The following is a 22,584-nucleotide window of genomic DNA, read 5'->3' on the forward strand; positions in this document are numbered from 1 at the left end:
CAATGTGTTCTAGTAATTATACCAAGAGAAAAATAAAATAAAAATAAATACTTATACTTTATGCCTACTATATGCCCAGGCTCCAACATTTTTTCTTTGCCTTTTTAATATTAAGAAATACCTCTGAGTTCTTTTTTCCCCCCTCTGAGATCTTTTAATGCAAAAAAACCTTTTTCTGGCATTACGTCTTCTGGAACATATTCATTCTTTCATCATAACCACTTTCCTCATCTTTGTCAAAAATTACCTTACCTAAGTGCCTCTGGTTGCATTACTAGAGTCTTTTGAATGATGGCAGTGTCAATATTCCCACAAACAGTATTTCTTCTACAATTCTACTTACAGTTGATTTCCATTTCATTTTCAGTACTATCCACTTTTGTTCATTTTTTACACTTTCAACCTTGTTAGCCAATTCTGTCTTTTTTTAAAAAAATGTTTTATTTGCTTATTGGGGGGAGGGGGGTAGAGAAAGACACAGAGAGAGGATCCCAAGCAGGATCCACACTGTCAGCTTGGAACCTGATGCATGTCTTGATCTCATGAACTGTGAGACCATGACCTGAGTTGAAATCCAGAGTCAGACACTTAACCAACTGAGCCATCCAGGCACCCCACCAATTCTGCCTTTTAATTATCCATTTTTGTAAAAACCCATGTGGCTTTAATACTGAGAGACAGAAGGCAATTCTATTACATTCTTTGCAGTCTGTATGTGAATTCAAAAACAGATACACAATGACCTATCACTGCCAGACTCTGAAAGGAGTGTCATTATTGGTTTCTGATCATGATATGCATCTGTCATTTATGTAGTGATTTTTGGAACAAAGACCTAGAGCAAAGTTTGTGCTTTATGTAATTACTCACAGTACATATACCATACTAACTGAATTTGGATCATGTTGTTGGGGGACTAGTATTTAATTAAACTGTGGTAATAAACTTGGGCATACTGAAACAGTGCAAAGTAAAGACTCCCTGTATATTAAATGTGAATAGTCTAAATACACCAATTAAAAGACACAGATTGTCAGATTGGATAATTAAGCAAGATTCAACTATATGTGGTACACAAAAAAAACTCATTTTAAATATAATGACATAAAGAAGATAAAATAGAAGGCAAAAAAGAAGTGAAAGAATCCTTGATAATATATATGTAGTTATTCCTCCACAGAGGAAGTATAGCTTAATTCTCTCTCCCTTGAATGTGGACTGGATTTACTGACTCATATCCAAATAACAGAGTATAAAAAGTGAAAAACCAGAAAATTTACAGTTCAGAAACCTGGCAAGCCCTACCTTAACCAAATGACCAATGTTATGTTTATAGTTTATGTCCTCTGATCTGATGTGATGGAGAGGGAACTTCACATCTGTAGTGTTCTGCCTAAAAACCCATAACCACCATCTAACCATGAGAAAAACATCAGATAAAGCCAAACTGAGGAAATTCTACAAAATACCTGATTAGTACTCCTCAAAACTATTATTGTCATGAAAAAGAAAGAAAAACTGAAAAACTATCTCAGACCAGAGGAGTCTAAGGAGAAATGTTGATAAATACACTGTCATATACTGATCAGATCTTGGAACACTAAAAGAACACTGTAAAAACTAGCAAAATCTGAATGAATATGGGAATTTAGTTAATAGTAATATACTAATGATAGGTTCTTAGTTTTGACAACTGTACCATGGTAATGGAAGATGTTAATATAAGGTGAAATTTAATGAGGATATACAGCAACTTTTCTGTAAATCTAAAATTATTCCTAATTTAAAGTTTGTTTTTTTTAAAGTCAAAAATAAATTATGAGAAAGGCATCAATTAAATGTAAATTTTAAATTAATAAAAAGAAGATGGAGGGGAAAAGATAAACCACACAACAAATAATCCAAAAAAATCAAAATTGCCTCTATTAATATTAGACAAACAAGATACATTAGCAAGAATGAAGAGGAATATCAATGATAAAAGGGCCAGTTGAGCAAAAAGACAAAACAGTCCTAACTGTGTATGTCCCTAATAGCAGAGATCCAAAAATACTTGAAGCAAAAATCAATAACAATATAGATAAAGTGAACAACATTAATAACCTATTTTAACACATTTAAGGAACTAAAACAAATAGAATGCTCGCTCATTTCAAATGTACAGGGAACCTTCAGCAAAATAGACTACAGTCTGAACCATTAAAAAAAATCTTACCAAATGTAAAGGAATTGAAATTATACAAGATATATTCTCTGACTATAACATAGTTAAACCAGAAATGAATTAGAAGAAAATATCTGGAAAATTTCCCAAATATTTGCAAATTAAATAACACACTTTTAAATAACCCATTAGCCAGAGTATATCACAAGGACACTTAAAAATATATTGAAGTTAGCAGAAAAAGCATTTGACAAACCCTCAAGAAAGCAGGGATAGAAGGATCATACCTCAAGAACATAAAGGCCACATATGAAAGACCCACTGCTAGTATCATCCTCAATGGGGAAAAACTGAGAGCTTTCCCCCTGAGGTCAGGAACACAACAAGGATGTCTACTCTCACCACTGTTATTCAAGTTGATGTTGGAAGTCCTAGACTCAGCAATCAGACAACACAAAGAAACAAAACCATCCAGATCAGCAAGGAAGAAGTGAAACACTCACTGTTCACAGACAACATGATACTGTACGTGGATAACTGAAAAGACCCCACCAAAAAACTGCTAGAACTGATACATGAATTCAGCAAAGTCTCAGGATATCAAATCAATGTACAGAAATCAGTTGCATTTCTATACACCAATAATGAAGCAGCAGAAAGAGAAATCAAGGAATCGATCCCATTTATAATTGCACCAAAACCCATAAGATACCTATGAATAAATCTAAACAAAGAAGTGAAAAACTATACACTGAAAACTACAGAAAGCTCATGAAAAATTGAAGAAGATACACACACACAAAAAAGGAAAAACATTCCATGCTCATGGATTAGAAGAACAAATATTGTAAAATCTTGATATTACCAAAACCAGTCTGCATATTCAATGCAGTTCCTATCAAAATAACACTAGAATTCTTCACAGAGCTAGAAAAACAATCCTAAAATTTGTATGGAACCAGAAAATACCCCAAATAGCCAAAGCAATTCTGAAAAAGAAAACCAAGCCTAGAGGCATCACAATTCCAGACTTCAAGCTATATTACAAAACTGTAATCATCAAGACAGTATGGTACTAGTATAAAAACAGACATATAGATTAATGGAACAGAATAGAGAACTGTGAAATGGACCCACAAACATATAGCCAACTAATCTTTGACAAGGCAGAAAGGAATATCCAATAGAAAAAAGACAGTCTCTCCTGCAAATGGTTCTGGGAAAACTGGACAGTGACATGCATAAGAATCAGCCTCGACCACTTTCTTAAACCATACACAAAAATAAACTCAAAATGGATGAAAGACCTAAATGGAAGACAGCAAGCCCTCAAAATCCTAAAGGAGAAAAGAGGCAACAACCTCTTTGACCTTTGCTGCAGCAACTTCTTACTTGCCATGTCTCCAGGGGCAAGGGAAACAAAAGCAAAAATGAGCTATTGGGACCTCATTCAGACAAAAAGCTTCTGCACAGTGAGGGAAATAATCAACAAAACTAAAAGGCAGCTGACAGAATGGTAAAATATATTTGCAAATGACATATCAGATAAAGGGGTTAGTATCCAAAACTTACAAAGAGCTTATCAAACTCAATATCTGAAAAACAAATAATCCAGTGAAGAAATGTGCAAAAGACATGAATGGACACTTTTCCAAAGAATACATCCAGATGGTTAACAGACACATGAAAATAAGCTCAACATCACTCATCATCAGGGAAATACAAATCAATATCACAAGGAGATACCACCTCACATCTGTCAGAATGGTTAAAATTAACAACTCAGGCAACAACAGATGTTGGTAAGGATGTGTAGAAAGAGAAATCCTTCTGCACTGCTGGTAGGAATCCAAACTGGTGCAGCCACTCTGGAAAACTGTAGGGAGGTTCCTCAAAAAATTAAAAATAGAACTATCCTACAACCCAGCAATTGTACTACTGGGTATTTATGCAAAGGAATAGAGGAGTGCTAATTTGAAGGGGCAAGGCACTCCAATATTTACAGCAGCACTATCAACAATAGCCAAAGTATGGAAAAAGTCCAAATTTCCATTGACTGATGAATAGATAAAGAAGATGTTGTATGTACATACAATGGAATATTACTTGGCGATCAAAAAGAATGAAATCTTGTAACAGTGTGGATAGAACTAGAGTGTCTTATGCTAAGCAAACTAAGTCAATCAGACAAAGACAAATATCGTATGACTTCATTCATATGTGGAATGTAAGAAACAAAACAGATGAACATAAGGGAAGGGAAGTAAAAATAATATAAAAACAGAGAGGGAGACAAACCTAAGAGACTCTTAAATACAGAAAATAAACTAAGGTTGTTGGCAGGGTGGTGGTGGGGGATGGGATAAATGGGCCAGGGGCAGTAAGCAGCACACTTGCTGGGATGAGCACTGGGTGTTATATGTAAGTGATGTATCACTAAATGTTATTCCTGAACTCATTATTTAAAATGACAATAATAATAATAATAATAATAATAATAATAAATATCTAAAATATTTTGAATTGAATGAAAACAACAAAACAACATATCAAAATTTGAAGAATGCAGTTAAAGTACTATTTATAGAGAAAATTATAGCATTAGATCCTTATACTAGAAAGGAAGATAGATCTCAAATTAATTTTCTAAGTCCCTACTTCAAGAATCTAGAAAAAGAAAAGCAAACTATACCCAAAGCAAGCAGAAAGAAGTAAATAATAGAAATGAAAGTAGAGGGGCTCCTGGGTGGCTCAGCTGGTTAAATGTTTGACTGTAGTTCAGATCATGCTTTCACAGTTCATGAGTTCAAGCCCAGCTTCAAGCTCTGTGCTTACAGCTCAGAACCTGGATCTTGCTTCAGATTCTGTGTCTTCCACTCTCTCTGCCCCTCCCATACTCACTGTCTCTCTCTCTCACTCTTTATCTCTCTCTCAAAAGAAATAAAAACATTAAACCATTTTTTTAATTTTAAAAATAAAAAAATAAATGAAAGTAAAAAGCAATGAAATTGAGAATAAAAATAAACTTGTTGAAACTGAAATTTGTTTCTTGGAAAATATCAACAAAATTGGTAAATGCCTAGCCTAACAAAGGACTACCAAAGATAAAAAGAGAGAAGGCACAAATTACCAATGACAAAATGACAGAGGAGAGACATCACTACAAATCCTATAGATATTTAAAGGATGATATGGGAACATTATAAATACCTTTATGCCCACAAGTTGGACAGCTTAGACTAATGGACAAATTCCTTGAAAGACAGATGCTACTGAAGCTCATCAAGAAGAAATAAATGTCCTATATCTATGAAGGAAATTTAATTTGTACTTGAAAACTTTCTAAGAAAGAAAACACTAGTTCCAGATGGCATTCCTGGTCAATTCTACCAAACAATCAAGAAAGAAATATTATCAACTCTACTAAAAATTCTAGAATATAGAATAAAACACTACTCAGACCATTTTATGAGGCCATCCTGATATCACAACCAGATAGACATTAGAAAACAAGAAAACCACTGCCTATTTTTCTTCATGAAAATAGATATAAAAATCCCCCACAAGTATGAGCAAATTGAGTCCCACAATATAAAAAAAATAATATATCACAACCATGTAGGGTTTATTATAAGAATCCAAAACTGTTTTAATATTTAAAAACCAATCAGTGCAGGGGTGCCTGGGTCGCTCAGTCAGTTAAGCACCTGACTTTGGTTCAGGTTATGATCTCACAGCTCATGAATTTGAGCCCCACATTGGGCTCTGTGCTGACAGCTCAGAGCCTGGAGACTGCTTTAGATTCTGTGTCCCTGTCTCTCTTTGCCCCTCCCCCACTCACACTTTGTCTCTCTCAAAAATAAAATAAAAGTTAAAAAAAATTAAAAATCAATCAATGTAAATCATCATTTCAGCAGACTAAAGAAGAAAAACCATATAACCATCTCCATCTCAATTAATTAAAATAAAATAAAATTTAACATGCACTAAATCATAATAATTTTTTAAAAACCTAAGGGAAATATAATATAAGGAAACTTTCTCAGCCTGATACAGAATATCTACAGCTAAAATCATACTTAATAGGGAAAGATCAACTGCTCTCTCTGTAGGATCAGAAACAAGGCAAGGATGTCCACTCTCACCATATCTCTTCAACATTGTATGAAAAGTCCTAGCCAATACAATGAGGTAAGAAAAAGAATAAAGGTATACAGATAGAAAATAAAGAAATTAAACTGTCTGTCTTTGTTAGCAGCATGATTTCTTTAAAAAATTTTTGAAAGAATCTACAAAAAAAAGCTAATAGAATGAATAAGAGAGTTTAGCATGATTTCAGAATGCCAGATTAATATATAAGAATTAATTGAATTTATATATACTAGAATTCTATACTCAAATTCTTCCAAAAAATAGAAGAGGAGCACTTCCAAATTCATTTTATGAAGCCAGCATTTCCCTCGTACCAAAGCAGACAAGAAAAGAAAATTACTGGCCAAAATTCCTGATAGATATAAATACAAAAAAAGTCCTCAAGAAAATATTACCCAATTAAATTTAACAGTACATATAAAGGCCCATACACCATAATCAAGTGAGATTTATTCCTGGATGCAAGGATGGTTCAACATATGCAAGTCAATACATGCAATATATCACATTAACAAAATGAAGGATGGAAATCACACGATCATCTCAGCGTATACAGAAAAAGCATTTGACAAAATTCAACATCCTTTCATAATAAAAACTCTCAACAAATTGGATGTAAAAGAAATTTCAACATTATAAAAGTCATATATGACACCCCACAGCTAACATTATACTCAATGATAAAAAGCTAAGAGATTTTATTCCCTAAGATCAGGAACATGCCCACTCCTGCCACTTTTATTCATTATAGTTCTGGAAGTCCTAGCCAGGGCAATTAGGCAAGAAAAAAAATTAAAGGTATTTAAGTCATGAAGAAGTAAAATTGTCTATGCAAATGACATTTTCTATATACAAAATTCTAAATATACCACCAAAAGATGGTCAGAAGTAATAAATGAATTCAGTAAAGGATACAAAATCAATATACAAAAAAATCAGTTGCATTTCTATACATTAACAATGATTTATCAGAAAGAGAAATTAAGAAAATAATCCCATTTACAATAGCATCAAAAAAGAATCAAATACTTAAGAAGGAATAAATTTAACCAGGCAGGTGAAGAAAACTGAAAACTATAAAACATTGATGAAGGTAATTGAAGAAGACACAAATAAATGGAAATATATTCCAGGTTCATGAATTAGAAAAACTAACCTTATTAAAGTGGCCAGACCACCCAAAGCAATCTATAGACTTGATGCAACCCCTATTAAAATTCCAATGGCATTTTTTACAGGAATAGAAGAAAAAATCCTAATATTTGTGTGGAACCACAAGTAACTCTAAATAGAGAATGCTATCTTGAAAAAGAACAAAGCTGAAGGTATCATACTTCCTGACTCCAAACTATATTACAAAGCTTTAGTAATCAAAACATTATGGTATCAGCATTAAAAACAGACACATAGATCATAGAACAGAATAATGAATGAGAAACAAAACCATGTTTTTATGGTCAATTAAATTTTGACAGAGGATCCAAGAACAAACAATGGGAAAAGGATAATCTCATCAATAAATGGTGTTGGGAAAACTGGACCACCACATTAAAAAGAATGAAACCAGAGCACAATCTTATAACATACACAAAAATTAACTCAAAATGGATTAAAGACTTCAACATAAGACCTGAAACCATAAAACCCCTAAAAGAAAACACAGGGGTAAGCTCAATGAGTTTTAGGATTTGAAACCGAAAGCAAAGATAACAAAAGCCAAAATAAATAAGTGAGTCTACATCTAACTAAAAAGCCTCTGCACAGCAATAGAAACTACCAACAAAATGGGAAGGCAACTTATGAAATGGGATAAAATACTTGCAATCCACAAATCCAATAAAAGTTTAATATAAAATATATATTAAGAAGCACATACAACTCAATAGCAAAAAAAACAAATAGCCCAACTAGCAAAGGACCCGAACAGGCATTTTCCCAAAGAAGACAAACAGAGGGCCAACAGGGACATGAAAAGGTGCTCAACATCACAAATCCTTAGGGAAATGCAAATCACAACCACAGTGAGCTATCCCTCACACCTGTCACAGTGGCAGACAAGAGAACAAATGCTTGCAAGTGATGGAGAAAAGGGAATCCTTGCATACTGTTGGTGAAAATATAAACTAGTAAAGCTACTCGGGGGAATAGTATGGAGGCTTCACTAGAAATTAAAAGTAGAACTACCATCTGATCAGGAATCCCACTTCTGGGTATACAGCCAAAGGAAACAAAATCGTTACCTCAAGAGGTATCTGTATTCCCGTGTTCCTACAGCATTAGTCACAATAGTCAAGGTATGGACACTATTTAAGTAGATGGATGAATGGACAGGAAACACCACATATATTTGTGTTGGGTGTGTGTGAATATAATATAATATATATAATATAACATAATATAATACTACGCAGCCTTAAAAAAAAGAAGGAAATCCTGCCATTTGTGACAACATGGAGGGGACAACACGAATCTGGAGAGTATTATGCTGAATGAAATAACCCAGGCACAGAAAGACAAATGCTACATAGTATTGCTTATATGTAGAATTTTTTAAAAAAGTCAAATTTGTAGAAACAGAGAGTAGAAAAGTGAGTGCCAGAGATAGAAATGTGGGTAGAGATTGGTAAAGGTTACAAACTTTCAGCTATAAAATGAATAATGTCTGAAGATCTGATGTAAAACATGGTAGCTATACTTGATAATGATATATTGTATAATTGACATTTGCTAGGAGAGAACTTCGATGTTCTCATTAATTTTTTAAAGGGATAAATATGTGAGATGATGGCTGTGTTAAGTAGATGGGAAGGGATCCTTCTATGATGTGTGTGTGTGTGTGTGTGTGTGTGTGTGTGTGTGTGTATGTGTGTATCTCAAACTCCCACAAGGTACACTTTAAATATCTTACAATTTTATATGTCAATTATATCTCAATAAAGCTGAAATAAAAGAGAAGGCACAAATAAATGATACCAAAATGAAAAAATATACATAGATTTTTTTAAACTGTAGTATAACTTTATGCCATATATTTTTTAATGAAATGAGAATTTTCCTAGAGAAATCAAAATTGTCAAAATTAACTCAAGAAAAAGCAGAAAACTCAAAGAAAATGATGCCACGAGATCATTTGAACTGGTAATCAAAGTAGATCTGTGTTAAACAACACATGTGGGCGTGTGCAACCATGTATGCACACAGAAATATACCAGAAGGAAAAAGGCCACAGGCCCTTTTATAGGCATGTTCTACCAACTTTAGAGGATCACCGATTCTCATCTTAAACCATTCCATATAAAAAGAAAAGAAGAAAAGCTTGCCAACTGATTTTACAAAGCTACTATAGCTATGGAACTAAAAGTGGATGAGGACAGTGCAGTAAAGAAATACATGGGTTGATCTCAGGAACATAGAGGCAAACATTCCAAATAAAAGTTAGAAGTTTGCTTTTTTACCTTCATCATGATAAGGAAGGATGTGAAGAAGACTCGACATTAGACAAACCAAGCAACATAATTCACCATATTAAAAGGTTAGAAAATAAAAATCCTATGATCACCTCCATATACAGGAAAATTAAAAAATCATGAAATGCAATTCAACATTAATAAATAGGTGAAAATCTTGGAGCAGAGTAGAAGAGGATTCTCTGACCCTGATTATTGTCTTGGTCAACCAAAACGCCAGGGCTAACAATATTCTCAGTGGTCCAGCTTTAGAAGGATTCTACCTCTCCATTAAAAGCAGAGACAGTTCAAGAATGACCACCACTGCCACCGTCATTGAACACTGATTGTCCTTGAGGCCCTACCACAGACCATAAGACAAAGAAAGGAATGGAGGCAGGGACGGAGGATTACTAGCCAGGAATGTATGGGACTGCAGTATCAGAAAACCTCACTGCCAGTGGCGTGAGAAACGAGGATGCAGGCAGTGCAGGGCTGGTGGTACTCATCAAAAATATTGCAACAGCTCTCTTTCTGCTTTATCTTCTTTAGCATGTTTGATTTCATCTTCATGCTTGCCACCTCATGACTCTTCCACGGCTCTTGTAGATCTGGCCCTTGATGTACATGTTCAAGGCAGGAAGAGGGGAAAACAGTGGAACCAGACTCTTCCCAGAAGCCCCTGGATAGATTTCCCCTTACATCTCACTGGTCACGTGGCTGCTCTTAGCTATAAGAAAGGGGCTAGGAAAGTGAATGCCCAGAGATAGGGTTAGGTTTAAGATTTGGGACATATTTATACTAAATGCTTCATATGATAAGTTATCCTTAGTCCAATCCATTCATGAAAATTCTGTTCTTTGTTGGATATTAAATATATTTACTATTTGGGGCATATTTATGCTAAAACATTATTTGTTATTTTCCTAAAATTAAAATTTAACTGTGTCCTCTAAAAAATTTTTTTTCTAAATCTGGCAACCCTAGGAGCTGCACATACTGGAAAAAAAAATGAAGTTCTAAAATTAGCCAGAAAGAAAGGGAGGGTGACTATTGGGCAGATACATATCAGTAACTGCCATCAAAGCATATAGGTTTCTCCAGAAAGACAAGATTTTTTCCCTATGACATTAACTCTGGCAAAGTTTATCATCCAGATTTTTCCAGAAGGGAAATCAAGTAACAAACTATAGGCAGTATCTTATGACACAACGTCATTGAAAATGCAGACACATTCTTCAAATATATGTGTCCCATAAAATCTAAGGCTACATGAAGTTATAATTTAGCGACAGAATTTCTGCAAGTAACTAAGAAAAATCATTTTAAAAATTTTAGATATACCATTAACTGTGGATTATCCATATGAAGTCACAAATCTTTCAGATCTTTATTCTACCAAATTTCATTAAAACTTTACTAAAATCCTCTAAAAATTATGCTTGCTTAAAAACTTGTCAGCTGCTGTTTTGTTTGAACGTGGGAATTTAACCAAAAATGTCACTTGTCAGCAGGAACCTGATAGTTTAACAAAAAGTATACTGAGCCTGCAGGCAATAGGAATAATAGCCTTCACGGGTGAATCTGTGGACTTAAATCAGCCTAAGTGCAGGGTGTGGACTGGGCTTGAGAAATGGGAGGGCGAAATCCAAGTGAACTCAGGCCAGAAGAGTAAGGAGGTCAAGGCAAAACTTACAGGCTTAGAATGGAGTCTTCACCGCCCAGGCTTAGGCGCGGTGCTGGGCAGTTTTACAGTCAGGGAGTCTCCTGGAAGCCAGGAAATCTGAAAACCAGGTCAAACCAAGTTGCCTTTGGTGGAGATGAATTTTAGTGACAAGACTCTGGAAAGCCTGCTACTTTTTAAGAGATGGCTGAAGAAGTTGCTTGCAGCCAACTTGAGGGAATGTGAGAGGGGTGGGAGCTCATGGTGGGATTCCGCGTTGTGTACCGAGGTGCTGTTTTTGATCAGTATCCATCAGTTCTTTTAAGATGGTTGTTACAAAATAGAAAGGGGGTGCACTAAGGGAGTTGAAGAAACCTTACTCCTTTGACTCAATTAACTGATTAAAGAAATTATTTTTGTTTTCTTTCTTGGAAAGAGTCGTGTATGGATTTTTCTCCCCTGAGAATGTCAGACTTGAGCTATTTGTAAAGGGCAGTGGGATTAGCTCCCAGGCAACAGGAGGGATGTGATTTCTCTCCCAAGCATCACCTACCCACCTGTGGACCGGATGTGTTCTCTAAAAGTTGTTGCTTACAGATCTCATTAATATTCTTATTATAAATATTATTTCAAAACTAATATTTACTGTGTTCTCTCATTTGTATTATTTCCCCAACCCTTTTAAATTCTTCAGAATTGCCTTTTTTTACTGACTACACAGAATAGTCCACTCTATGTAGTTATATTAAGTTACCTATGAAATGAACTTGGGAATATGGCTATTTAAAGAGATCTTATAGTGAAACATTTTTATATGACAAATATTACTCTGTAATTTGCCTGCTGTTTGAAAATTTCCCTTTTCATCTGGGCAGTTTGCATAAAACAAGCTGATCTTATATTCTGATGGAACAATTGTCCTCCCATGCTTTTTGCTTTGCTTTTGAAGTCAATGATCACAAATGTTTTGTTGAATTGATACGGACAGGGCTGAGAGTGAACAGTCAAAGGGTATCAGAGCTTATTAAAGTGGCAAACCCAGTAGCGTCAGCCCGAGGACTCAGCCTTCTTTTGGAAGAGGTAACACTGTATCTGTCGCCTCTGTCCACAGCCCCTTCGGGTACACCTCAGAAACCACAGCTGATTCCAGTGGAAGTGAAGAAGGGCTCTCACAAGAAACAAACATCAAAGGTATTCATGCTTCTAACTAACAAAAGAAAATTGTTATTTACAATATTCCTAGTGAGACTTTTGGTAGTGCACCCATCTGATAGAATTGTAGCTTTCACATAGAAATGAATACTACTTCAGCTGCGGGGATGCTTTTGATTTTTAAAGGGAGGTTGCTGTACAAGTAAACTCTAGCAGGACATCATCAATGGGGTCCTAAAAAATTCAAGCATGTCATATTATTGTCACATTAACTGAATGACTGGGCCAACTTATACCGCTAGATGTTTGAGAGTCCAGGAGTCTGAAATACAATAGCTATTGCTTTGTATCCAAATTCATATTGCATAGGGTAGGTTATTATGAGGTTTTACTGTACTTCATTTGTCTTTAAGCATAGGATAAAAAGCAAGCTCTCCAGTTTTGTTCAGACATCCTAATGAGGAAAGAGAAGAAATTCTGTATTCTCTGACACTAGGACCTCACAGAACAACATAATTAATCCTCATGGAGATTCACTGGGTTTAAAGGTGCTGGACTTTTGAAGCTTGCTTTCTTATGTTTATGAGCCACAGAGTTGTGATAATTGAAACTTTTCACCAGAAAAAGGAGACAGCTGGCAGTGTCTTTTTCTGGGCTTACCCTATGTGGTCATATTTACAGCTGCTCCCATTAAAAAAATAAAAAGAACAAGAAGAAGGAAGAAAGAGAAAAGGAAGAGCGGCAGAGAAGAAATGACTCCTACTGTATCTACACAGTAGACAGTTACCTGCTCTTTCCAGACCTTCATCTTAATGCTCAAATCTTCCTCAAGTAGTTTTCCCTGGATTTGCAGCACTGGTGGGCTGTGCCCCCTTAAGAGATTTCCAAGCTGTTTATGTAGCAGCGTGTCATGTGACACTCCAGTTGCCATGGCAAATATTTGTGTTTCATGAAAAATGTGGGTAAAAAAAAAAATCAATGTAAATGGCCAAATCCCTAGACAGACAGGCCTTCAGGCTAGTGTTTGGCCTGCACCATGATTGTTTCAAATTCAGCTGTTTAACAGGCTGTGCGAAGGCCACGGGCTAATGTGCATAATGGGAACAGGCGGGGGCACCTGTTCTGATTCTCACCATGTTTGAGCTCTCAAGTCCCCCAGAGTTACCGATAACAGATCTACAGGTAATACAAACATGACTAGGTCTTGTGCGGTAATCAATCTATCCCCCCCAAATTTTTTTGTTTTTAATAATGACGCTTTCCGAGTGCTAATTAGTCCTGCCTTTTAATTTCCTCTCTGTTGATTTCACAAAGCTTTCCCCTAGTGCTGGAGCAGTAACATTTAAAGACTCTTTCCGTGGTCCCGAATTGGTACATTTCTGAGTTGGCTCTTCAATGGTAAATGTAATTATTCATATACTCTGTGAAGAGCGTCCTGGCATGGAAGTTAAAAAGGCTAACAGAAACACTGATAGAGCCAGAACAGAGCTTGGATTGGCACCCAGCAAGCACCAGGCAGCACGGTGCCCTTCTCAGCAGCCTTTTTTTGTAAATACTGCTTTAAGTGTCCTCCAGAAGCGGGATTTGGCAACCGACTCTAGCTGTTTTTGTAAATATTTACTTGTCAAACTCTTTCTTCAAGTCAAACAGGGCTCTTGGCAAGCAGAGCAGCATTGTCTGGGGTGGGAAAGGTCTTTCTAATTATTAGCTCCTGCCTGCGTGGAGAGAGGGAACAGGCTGGCCCAGCGGGGGAGCTGGGGGCAGGGGCTGTGGGGGGAGGCTCTGTGCTTCTATTTGTTTTGTAAAATTGCCCATGAGAGTCATTTTGATTTAAACTGTGTCTCATTCTTCATTGTAGGGGAAAGGCAAAAGGTCAAGAGGACGTCCTGATAGGAAGGTCTGTAATTTGTGTGACTAGTTGAAATTTGGGGTTTGTCACCTGATGTCCCTGCCTTTTGCTGCAGGGCAGAAGTATGGGAGGCAGGTTTGACAGCTGGAGACTGCAACAGAAGTTCTTTGGCTCTTCTTTTATAAAAGAAATTAGATCATGTCTTTGGGAAAAAAAATAAAAGGTTCATTTAAAGCGAAAAACCTTCCCCCTCACTCCCCTTCAGTTCAGGCTGAATTACTTCTCAGGCTTCAATCCAGAAAAGTGATTTAGCGTACTCAAAATCTGGCTGAATCACAATGGTCTTCAACCTCAATCTGAGATCTCATCTTTTAAAAGTTCACCTAAAAAGACATACAACGTGAAACAAAATTCACTTTCCGCCCCAGCATGTGCGTGTGTGTGCGTGGCTAGAGTCTGTGTGCATTCATACAAGCGTGCACATGCACACACAGACTGCCTGTGCTCAGGGTGTGGGGTTTAGAATTAAGCAGCCTAAAACCAATAAGGTAACAAAGAAGTTGGAGGACTGAAATCATTCCCACAAAGACAAGTACATGCCAGCAAGGAACATTCCACTGGGGCCTGCGTGAGTCATAAAAGTTCTGATCTGGAAGCCGGAAAGAGCTGGGTTCTCCTCCTAACGGAGGGATTTTGAGCAAGTCACTTCAATTCTCAGTGCCTCACCTCTTCCTCTGACCAGTGGGGATAATATCTCCTTTCTCTTAGGTTTGCTATGAAGGTTAGTGCTGTTAATGTGTGCAGAAATGCTTTGGAACTAAAAAGCCCTTGTTATCAGAATTCACTGGTCTATTTCGTTTTAAGTTTATTTATTTATTTTGAGAGAGATTGAGCGAGAGCGGGAAAGGGGCAGAGAGAGAGGGAGAGAGAATCCCAAGCAAGCCCTGCCCTGTTGGCATAGAGCCCGATGTGGAACTCCATTTCACAAACAATAAGATCATGACCTGAGCCAAAATCAAGAGGCAGACGATTAACTGACTGAGCCACCCAGGCGCCCCCACTGGTTAATTTTTAAGAACAATCTTCTAGGCCTCCCTTCCTCTGGGGATCTTATCAGAAAGAATTTCAGAGGGAGCTTAGCCATCCCTTTTCAAGGAAAAAGAGCCTACCTTGTGGGCCTCCTTGTACTTCTGCAGAGCTGTGACTAGTCAGAGCTGTATCTACAGCAATGACTGCATACAGTCCTTCCGAACCTAGACAAATTGCTCTGGAATAAACTAATCAACGAAATTAGAACCTTCCTCCAGCTTCCTGTGACTTGTTGCTATGAGGAAACTGTGAGCTTGCCTCTACGTTGTAAAAATAGGACGTGGTTTAAGAACACTAAGGCATTATGCATTACATATCTGAAATTTTCATAACAGCTACAGTGGATTGTGCATGTTCTTAGAGCACTGGCATCTACACCCACCAAATACTCATACTGTCATTGTCCTCAGGCCCATACAGTTGGTAAAAGGGTGTGGAGGATCCAGATGACACAGTGAGGTTCCAGAGTCTGTGCCTTTCCACACACAAGGTTATGATCTTCCACATGGGCTGGTTTTCCAAATGTTACTACTACCATGACTATAACTACTACTACTACTACTACTACACCACTACTACCGCAACCACTACCACTATCACTACTAGTATGACTAGCAGCATATACCTGTCATGTGCTGCCTCTGCGGAGCTCACTTCATTTTGCAACATCTCTGTGTAGCACGTACTATTATTATTATTCCCATTTCAGTAGAAGGACCAGAACATGGAGAAGTTAAGGTCATCCAACTAGTAAGTGACAGAGCCAGAACGCAGAACTGGACTATGCAACTGTCAGAGCCTCAAAGCATTAGAAATGTTTAAAACTTTCAATCACTTTTGATGGAGATCTTTCTAAACGATACTATATCTCTGCCTTCCAAATGCAATCTAACATTTTCTGTACCTGGTGTCTTGTGTGCAGAGAACCCATTTCTGGTGTATGTTTTTGTTTGTTTCCTTCACTCTCAGGACAGTGCCTGTCCCCTCTGCTGTTCTGTCTGCTTTCACTGGCGGTGACGTTAAGAGCGTTTCTGTCTTGTAGATCATTATAACCAAGACTCAAGAAGGAAAAGGGTAAATTTGAGTCAGTCAGGCTCCGCACAAGGATCCAAGGAAGAAGATAATAAACAGTGGCAGAGTTTGTAGTTATTTCAAGAAATCCGAGGCCTTTCTTTTCAGGGATCTAGTTAAATGCTTAAAGTTGCTAAAATTGCCTCTCTCAGCAAAATATGAATTTATTACCTCAAGGCAGGCATGCTAACAGCTATGTTAAGATCCACGTAATTTCAATTAATATTATGATAATAAAAATCTACTTTGTGGGTAAAAGAAGCAAACAAATGTATTTATTGGACACAAGGGTCCAGATTAAATTCATGAGTGTGGAAATGGGGAAGGGAGAGGAATGAGCTAAAAAGAAATATTGAGAGGATTTCAATTGCACTTTATGTATTGTTTTTTTAAATTTCAATGCATATATAAAGATATAAGTACTTTAAGCATATCTGAATTTTATAATATAAATAATAATTATAAGTATATAAAATATACTCTTAAAATATAAAATATTTATATTTTGTCTACTTTGCTTCATATACATATATATATCTCATATATACTATATATATTCTGTGTTATCTAATGTTATCTAATTCATCCTCGTGGAGATTCCCCTGGTTTAAACTACTGGACTTTTGTAGCTTGCTCTCTTGTTTATGAGTCATAGATCGATTGATCGATTGATAGATTACATTACATTATATTATAGATAGATTACATTATATGATCTATACAAAGCAAAGAAGACAAAAGGTTAACATGTGCCCATGATAGTTTTTTATATTATTCTCTATACTTTTCTGTATTTTCAAGACTTTTTTCAAATTAAAGAAGGAAAAACGAAAGAAAATCCTATTTCATAAGTCGTAAATCTGCTGTAAAATGTCCTTTGGTATGGAAAGTATAGGTTTGGATGATGATATCAGTTATGTCAATTTTGTTATGTTATTACTTTCTTTAGTATTTCCCCAACATATGCTCTTGATCCTTATGTTAAAGAATTGTGATTATTTTACAGGTGAGTCAGTGGAACTATTTTAATTAGGCAACATGTGTGCCAGTGACAACGCCCCTGTCTAGTCTCATTTCCCCCATCTGTATAAGGACAGGATTAGACCAGGTCTGTTTTTTACGGAACTTTCATGTTCCCTGTAACACTCACTCCAAGACCCCCAGGAAAAGGAGAGAAGCTGAAGTTCCCAGTAGGGGGGGCTCCAGGCCTCGCCCACCACAGCAGCTGTGTTAACTGTGTATCTGTTTAGCATCAGATTATATTGTTTCTGAACAAAGTGTTCCAGGTTTAAAAATATATACTCTGAAAACCACCAGGGGATATCTAGGAACAGTTTTAGGTTTAATGTGCCCTATCTACTAAAAGAAATAAGCCTATTTCTTTTCTTATTTTTATGGAAGTATAATTAACACACAGTAGTATGTTAGTTTCAGGCACACAATATAGTGATTCAACAATTGTATCCATCACCCAGTGCTCAGCACAAGTGTACTCTTAATTCGCTTCCTCTACGTCACCCATCCCCCCATCCTCTCTGATAACAGTTTGTTCTCTATATTTAAGAGTCTGGGGTTTGATGGGGTTTTTTTTTTTTTGTCTCTTTTTTCCTGTTTGTTCATTTGTTTTGTTTCTTAAATTCTACATATGAGTGAAATCATATGGTATTTATTTTTCTCTGTCTGACATTATACCCTCTAGATCTGTACACGTCATTGCAAATGGCAAGATCTCATTCATTCTTCTGGTTGAGTAATATTCCAGTGTGTGTGTGTGTGTGTGTGTGTGTGTGTATTCTTTATCCATTCATCAGTCAATGGACATTTGGGCTGCTTCCATATCTTGACTATTGTAAATAATGCTACAATAGACATAGGGGTGTATGTGTCTTATGTATCTTTCAAATTAGGTGTTTTCATTTCTTTGGGTGAATACACAGTATCATATTTTTAATTATTTTGAGGAAATTCCATACTGTTTTCCACAGAAATTCTACCAATTTGCATTCCCCCCAACAGTGCAAGAGGGGTCCTTTTTCTCCACAGTTTTGCCAACACTGTTATTTCTTAATTTTTTTTTTAGTCCTTCTGACAGGTGTGAGGTGATATCTCAGTGTGGTTTTAATTTGCATTTCCCTGATAATTAGTGATGTTGAGTATCATTTCATGGTCTGTTGGCTATCTGGATGTTGTCTTGTAGAAGAAAACATAGATAGTAATTTCTTTGACATTGGCCATGAAAACAGTTTTCTAGATATAGTTTTCCTCTGGCAAGGGGAACAAAAACAAAATTAAACCACTGTGACAACAAGAAAATAAAAAGCGTCTGCACAGCAAAGGAAACCATCAACAAAACAAAAAAGCCAACCTACTGAAATGGGAGAAGATACTTGCAAATGATATAGCCAATGAGGGGTTAATATGCAAAATATATAAAGAACTTATACAACTCAACACCCCTAAAACCACAAAAAATCCAATTAAAAAATGGGGAGAGGACATGAATAGACATTTTTCCAAATAAGCCTACTTTTTTTAATTTAAATTTTTAATGTTTTTTAATGTTTTTTTGAGAGAGAGACAAAGCACGAGCGGGGGAGGGGCAGAGGGGAGAGAGAGAGAGAGAGAGAGAGAAAGAGAGAGAGACACACACACACACAGAGTCTGAAGCAGGCCCCAGGCTCTGAGCTGTCAGCACAGAAGGCGATGCAGGGCCTGAACTTAACCAACTATGAGATCATGATCTGAGCGGAAGTTGCACACTTAGCCAACTGAGCCATCCAGGCTCCCCGAAATAAGCCTACTTCTTCATGAGTGCAGCGTGCCTCCCTCGTGGGCTCTATGCCTAGCACAACACTGTCTCATTTCTTGTCTTGCCCTAAAGGGTTAAAGAACGGGCTGGTGATATTTTGGCAAGAATTAGAACCCTACAGCCTGGAGACACAAGCTAAAATTCAGAAGCAAGTCTAGACTTGTTCTTTGCTCTTTTAGATTCACTTTCCCTCATGAAACCTTATTTAATTTACCTTCTTAAAGGAAGAAAAGGAAAAAGAATGCAAAAACAGAAACAAAAACTGTGGCATCTTTTAAAACCATTTCTGTTTTGTCTGATTCATTAGAAACTTCCACCCTCACCGATGCATTTTTGTCATGAAACTTTCAACGTGAATTAAAAGTATACAGTTTTATGTGCAAAACAATTTTTTTCTTGCAAGAAGTAATTAGCAAACTGTCTTTACCTCTCTTCATGACTTCACCTAAATAAATGTACACTTCTATTGCATGTGATTAGCGATTTTACTTATATACACCAGAAAAAATGTTAGGTGATCAGTAAGCCACAAAATAATTTTAATTTTTTTACTTTATATTTTTCATTCATGAGAATGTGATCTGATTATTCATAGAAAATTTGGAAAGTTCAGAAAGGAGGGAAAAAAATGCCTAAATATCCAAAAAAATTTTCCCATAATACTGTAACCCTTTGGCATTATTTAAACTTTGGCATGGCCCACTGTTCATAGCCTACAGTGTATTCAACAGTGATCTATCTCTTTTCTCCCAACAATTTATCATAAGTTTTTACATATATGACTTAAAGGTCATTATAAAATATTTTTAATGGTTACATAATATTCTGTCTTGAAGATATACCATACTATTCTTAGCTATTATCCTATTGTTAGATATTAAATTATAAACACTGTATTAATAAGTAATTAAATAATTTCCTGTTATAAATCAAACTGCCATGAACATTTTTCATATTTGTACATAAATCTTTGTGTTTAAGTTACCTTTTTTTTAGAGAGAGAGAGAGAGAGAGAGCACGTGAGTGGGAAGGAGGAGTAGAGGGAGAGAGAGAGAGAATCTTAAGCAGGCTCCGCACACAGCATAGAGCCCAACATGGGGCTCGATCTCTTGGCCCGGACATCATGACCTGAGCCAAAATCAGGAGTCGAACACTTACCCAGCTAAGCCACCCAGTCGTCCATAAGCTACTTCTTAGGGGCAGCAGCATTTCTTGCTTAAAGGTACGGACATTTTCAGATCCAAGTAGTCTGTTGGTGTTTCAAAATTCAAGCTGTGAGTTTGCAAATAACCTGTATGATCACAGACAGTTTTGTGCTGTAAATCTAGCCCAAGTGGCTATGAATTTAAATTGTACTATTCCTTCCTTCCTTCTTCCTTTTGTTCCTTCCTTCCTTCCACTAATCTTTATTCACCTTTTACCATGTGCCAGGAAGCATACTAGACACTGGGGATATAGCCGTGAATAAAATAAACCAAGTCTTCGCCCTCTTGGGATTTGTATTTTGGTGAGGAAGGCAGGTATTTAATATAATGTCAGGCAGTGATGAGTGCTATGAATGAAAATAAAGCAGAATACATTTGTAGGTTTAGAGACTGTGAAAAGGTGGGTGTTACAAGAATTTTCCAAGTATCCTTTAGCCATCTGGGATCACCAGACTTGCTATACACATATTTTTCTCAGGAAAACTGTAACGTCAAACTATACTTTGGTGATAACAGAGATCCTTTGGAGGCTCACTCTTATTCCTTTACCATGAAGAAAATGATGATGGGTCTTTTCTCAGGAATATAGGAATCCAGGCTGCTCTCCACCCCCCCCCTGCTGTTCACATCCCTGGCAGGTTCCAGCTATCAGTCATAATTGTCCTTAGTGGTCCTTAACTATGTCACATTCTCTCAGAAAATATTAGAAAGGTAGCAGAAAAAAAATGAAATCAATGCAGCAGTAAAATGAGATGGGTCTCTAGAAAAGGAGAGTTCACATTTGACTGAAAATATATACCATCTACTTAAAAAAAGTCTTCTTGATTCTGTTCTTTTTGATCTTCAACCAGAAATTGATCCATTGAGTGTTTTTGTTCCACGGGAACATTTTTCTCCTCGGAAAGTGTTTCAGAGTTCAGGAAGGCTCATTTGAATAAAGATACCTCTCAAAGCAATTGCAGAAATTATCCCTAGAAAATTGCTGCTCATCTGAGTGGCCTTTACACACAATTCTCTCCCTTTGTATGTCTCTGCTCAGTAAATTCTCTATTTTTGCCTTTTATCCTCTTTATAAAGCTTACGGACTCTGACTCTCACTTTTAATGGACACTTATGGCTTAAATGCAGTTTCTAGGTCCTATCAACTGAGAACTGTTTCTGTGGATTTGCAGACCCTGAAACACTGGACTATCACTCTTTGGGGTTCTCTCCCCATGACCACCTGTACACACAGTTGGTATAAACAGCTCTTCCTCTACTGTGGTTTGTAAATTTCTAGAAAGAGCTTCCTATTTAAAAAATAGAAAAAGGAAAAAAAAAACCCTCGGTCTTTCTCAGGGTACATGAAATGATTCAACGGGAGATGTTTCCCTTCAATTTGCTGGCTCTGTTAACTCCAGGAGTTTATTAACACACAGCAATTAATAAGTCAGAGAGACATAGGGTGTCAAAATCACTTTAAGATAGCCTTCGGGTATCAAAATCAGAAGCACCTTGAATGGTCTCCTAATGGTAACTAATAGCCCACAAGAGAGGTACCTTCCCAAGGCCATGTAGTAAGGTGGGAACAGCCAAGATCCTATGGCTCCTCACTTCAAATCCCTCACTTTTCCACCATGCTATGGCATGTTCGTAGGGGTTACTTTAACAGGTGGCTTTTGAAGTAAGAAAGAAATAGGTCCAGGCCAGGTCAGCTCTGAAGTAGGAGGTGGTAAAAGGAAGGTTGAACAAGGAGAGCACAGCTCAGTAAGAGGCCCTACATGAAGCTCTGGACAGTTAGAGCTCTGGGCATGGGAGTAGGGATGGGCGACTAGTTGTGTAATCTTGGGCAAATCACCTAACCTCTCTGAGCCTGTTTCCTCATTTACAGTAATAATCACATGGACGGAGGTGAGGCACCGTGAAAGGCTCTTTACACATCTTATGATCTTCATGGCAACTCTGCAGGGATCTATCATTTTTAGAGATGAGAAATGTTTAAGTT

General features: G+C 36.8%; 2 protein-coding genes across 6 annotated transcripts in view; one reads left to right on the plus strand and one right to left on the minus strand.

Moving 5' to 3' along the window:
- The window catches only part of AAGAB (alpha and gamma adaptin binding protein), a 272,788-nt gene that overhangs the window by 128,378 nt on the left and 121,826 nt on the right, over positions 1-22,584 (minus strand). The window contains exon 1 of one of the 2 annotated variants that reach the window (XM_029950227.1): positions 13,365-13,387. The exons of the other annotated variant lie outside the window; for it this stretch is intronic. The gene's annotated coding sequence lies outside the window, so the exon portion shown is untranslated. Of the gene's footprint in view, positions 1-13,364; positions 13,388-22,584 lie in introns of those variants that run through there. 2 annotated transcript variants of the gene reach the window in all.
- Positions 1-22,584, plus strand: part of IQCH (IQ motif containing H) — a 205,999-nt gene that overhangs the window by 76,969 nt on the left and 106,446 nt on the right. For all 4 annotated transcript variants that reach the window (XM_029950214.1, XM_029950215.1, XM_029950216.1 and 1 more), the window contains exons 8-9: positions 12,537-12,616; positions 14,436-14,474. In XM_029950214.1, coding sequence (XP_029806074.1) covers positions 12,537-12,616; positions 14,436-14,474 — 119 coding nt within the window. The remainder of the gene's footprint in view (positions 1-12,536; positions 12,617-14,435; positions 14,475-22,584) is intronic.

Source organism: Suricata suricatta, chromosome 9 (assembly GCF_006229205.1).
Source record: "Suricata suricatta isolate VVHF042 chromosome 9, meerkat_22Aug2017_6uvM2_HiC, whole genome shotgun sequence".
NCBI lineage: Eukaryota > Metazoa > Chordata > Mammalia > Carnivora > Herpestidae > Suricata > Suricata suricatta.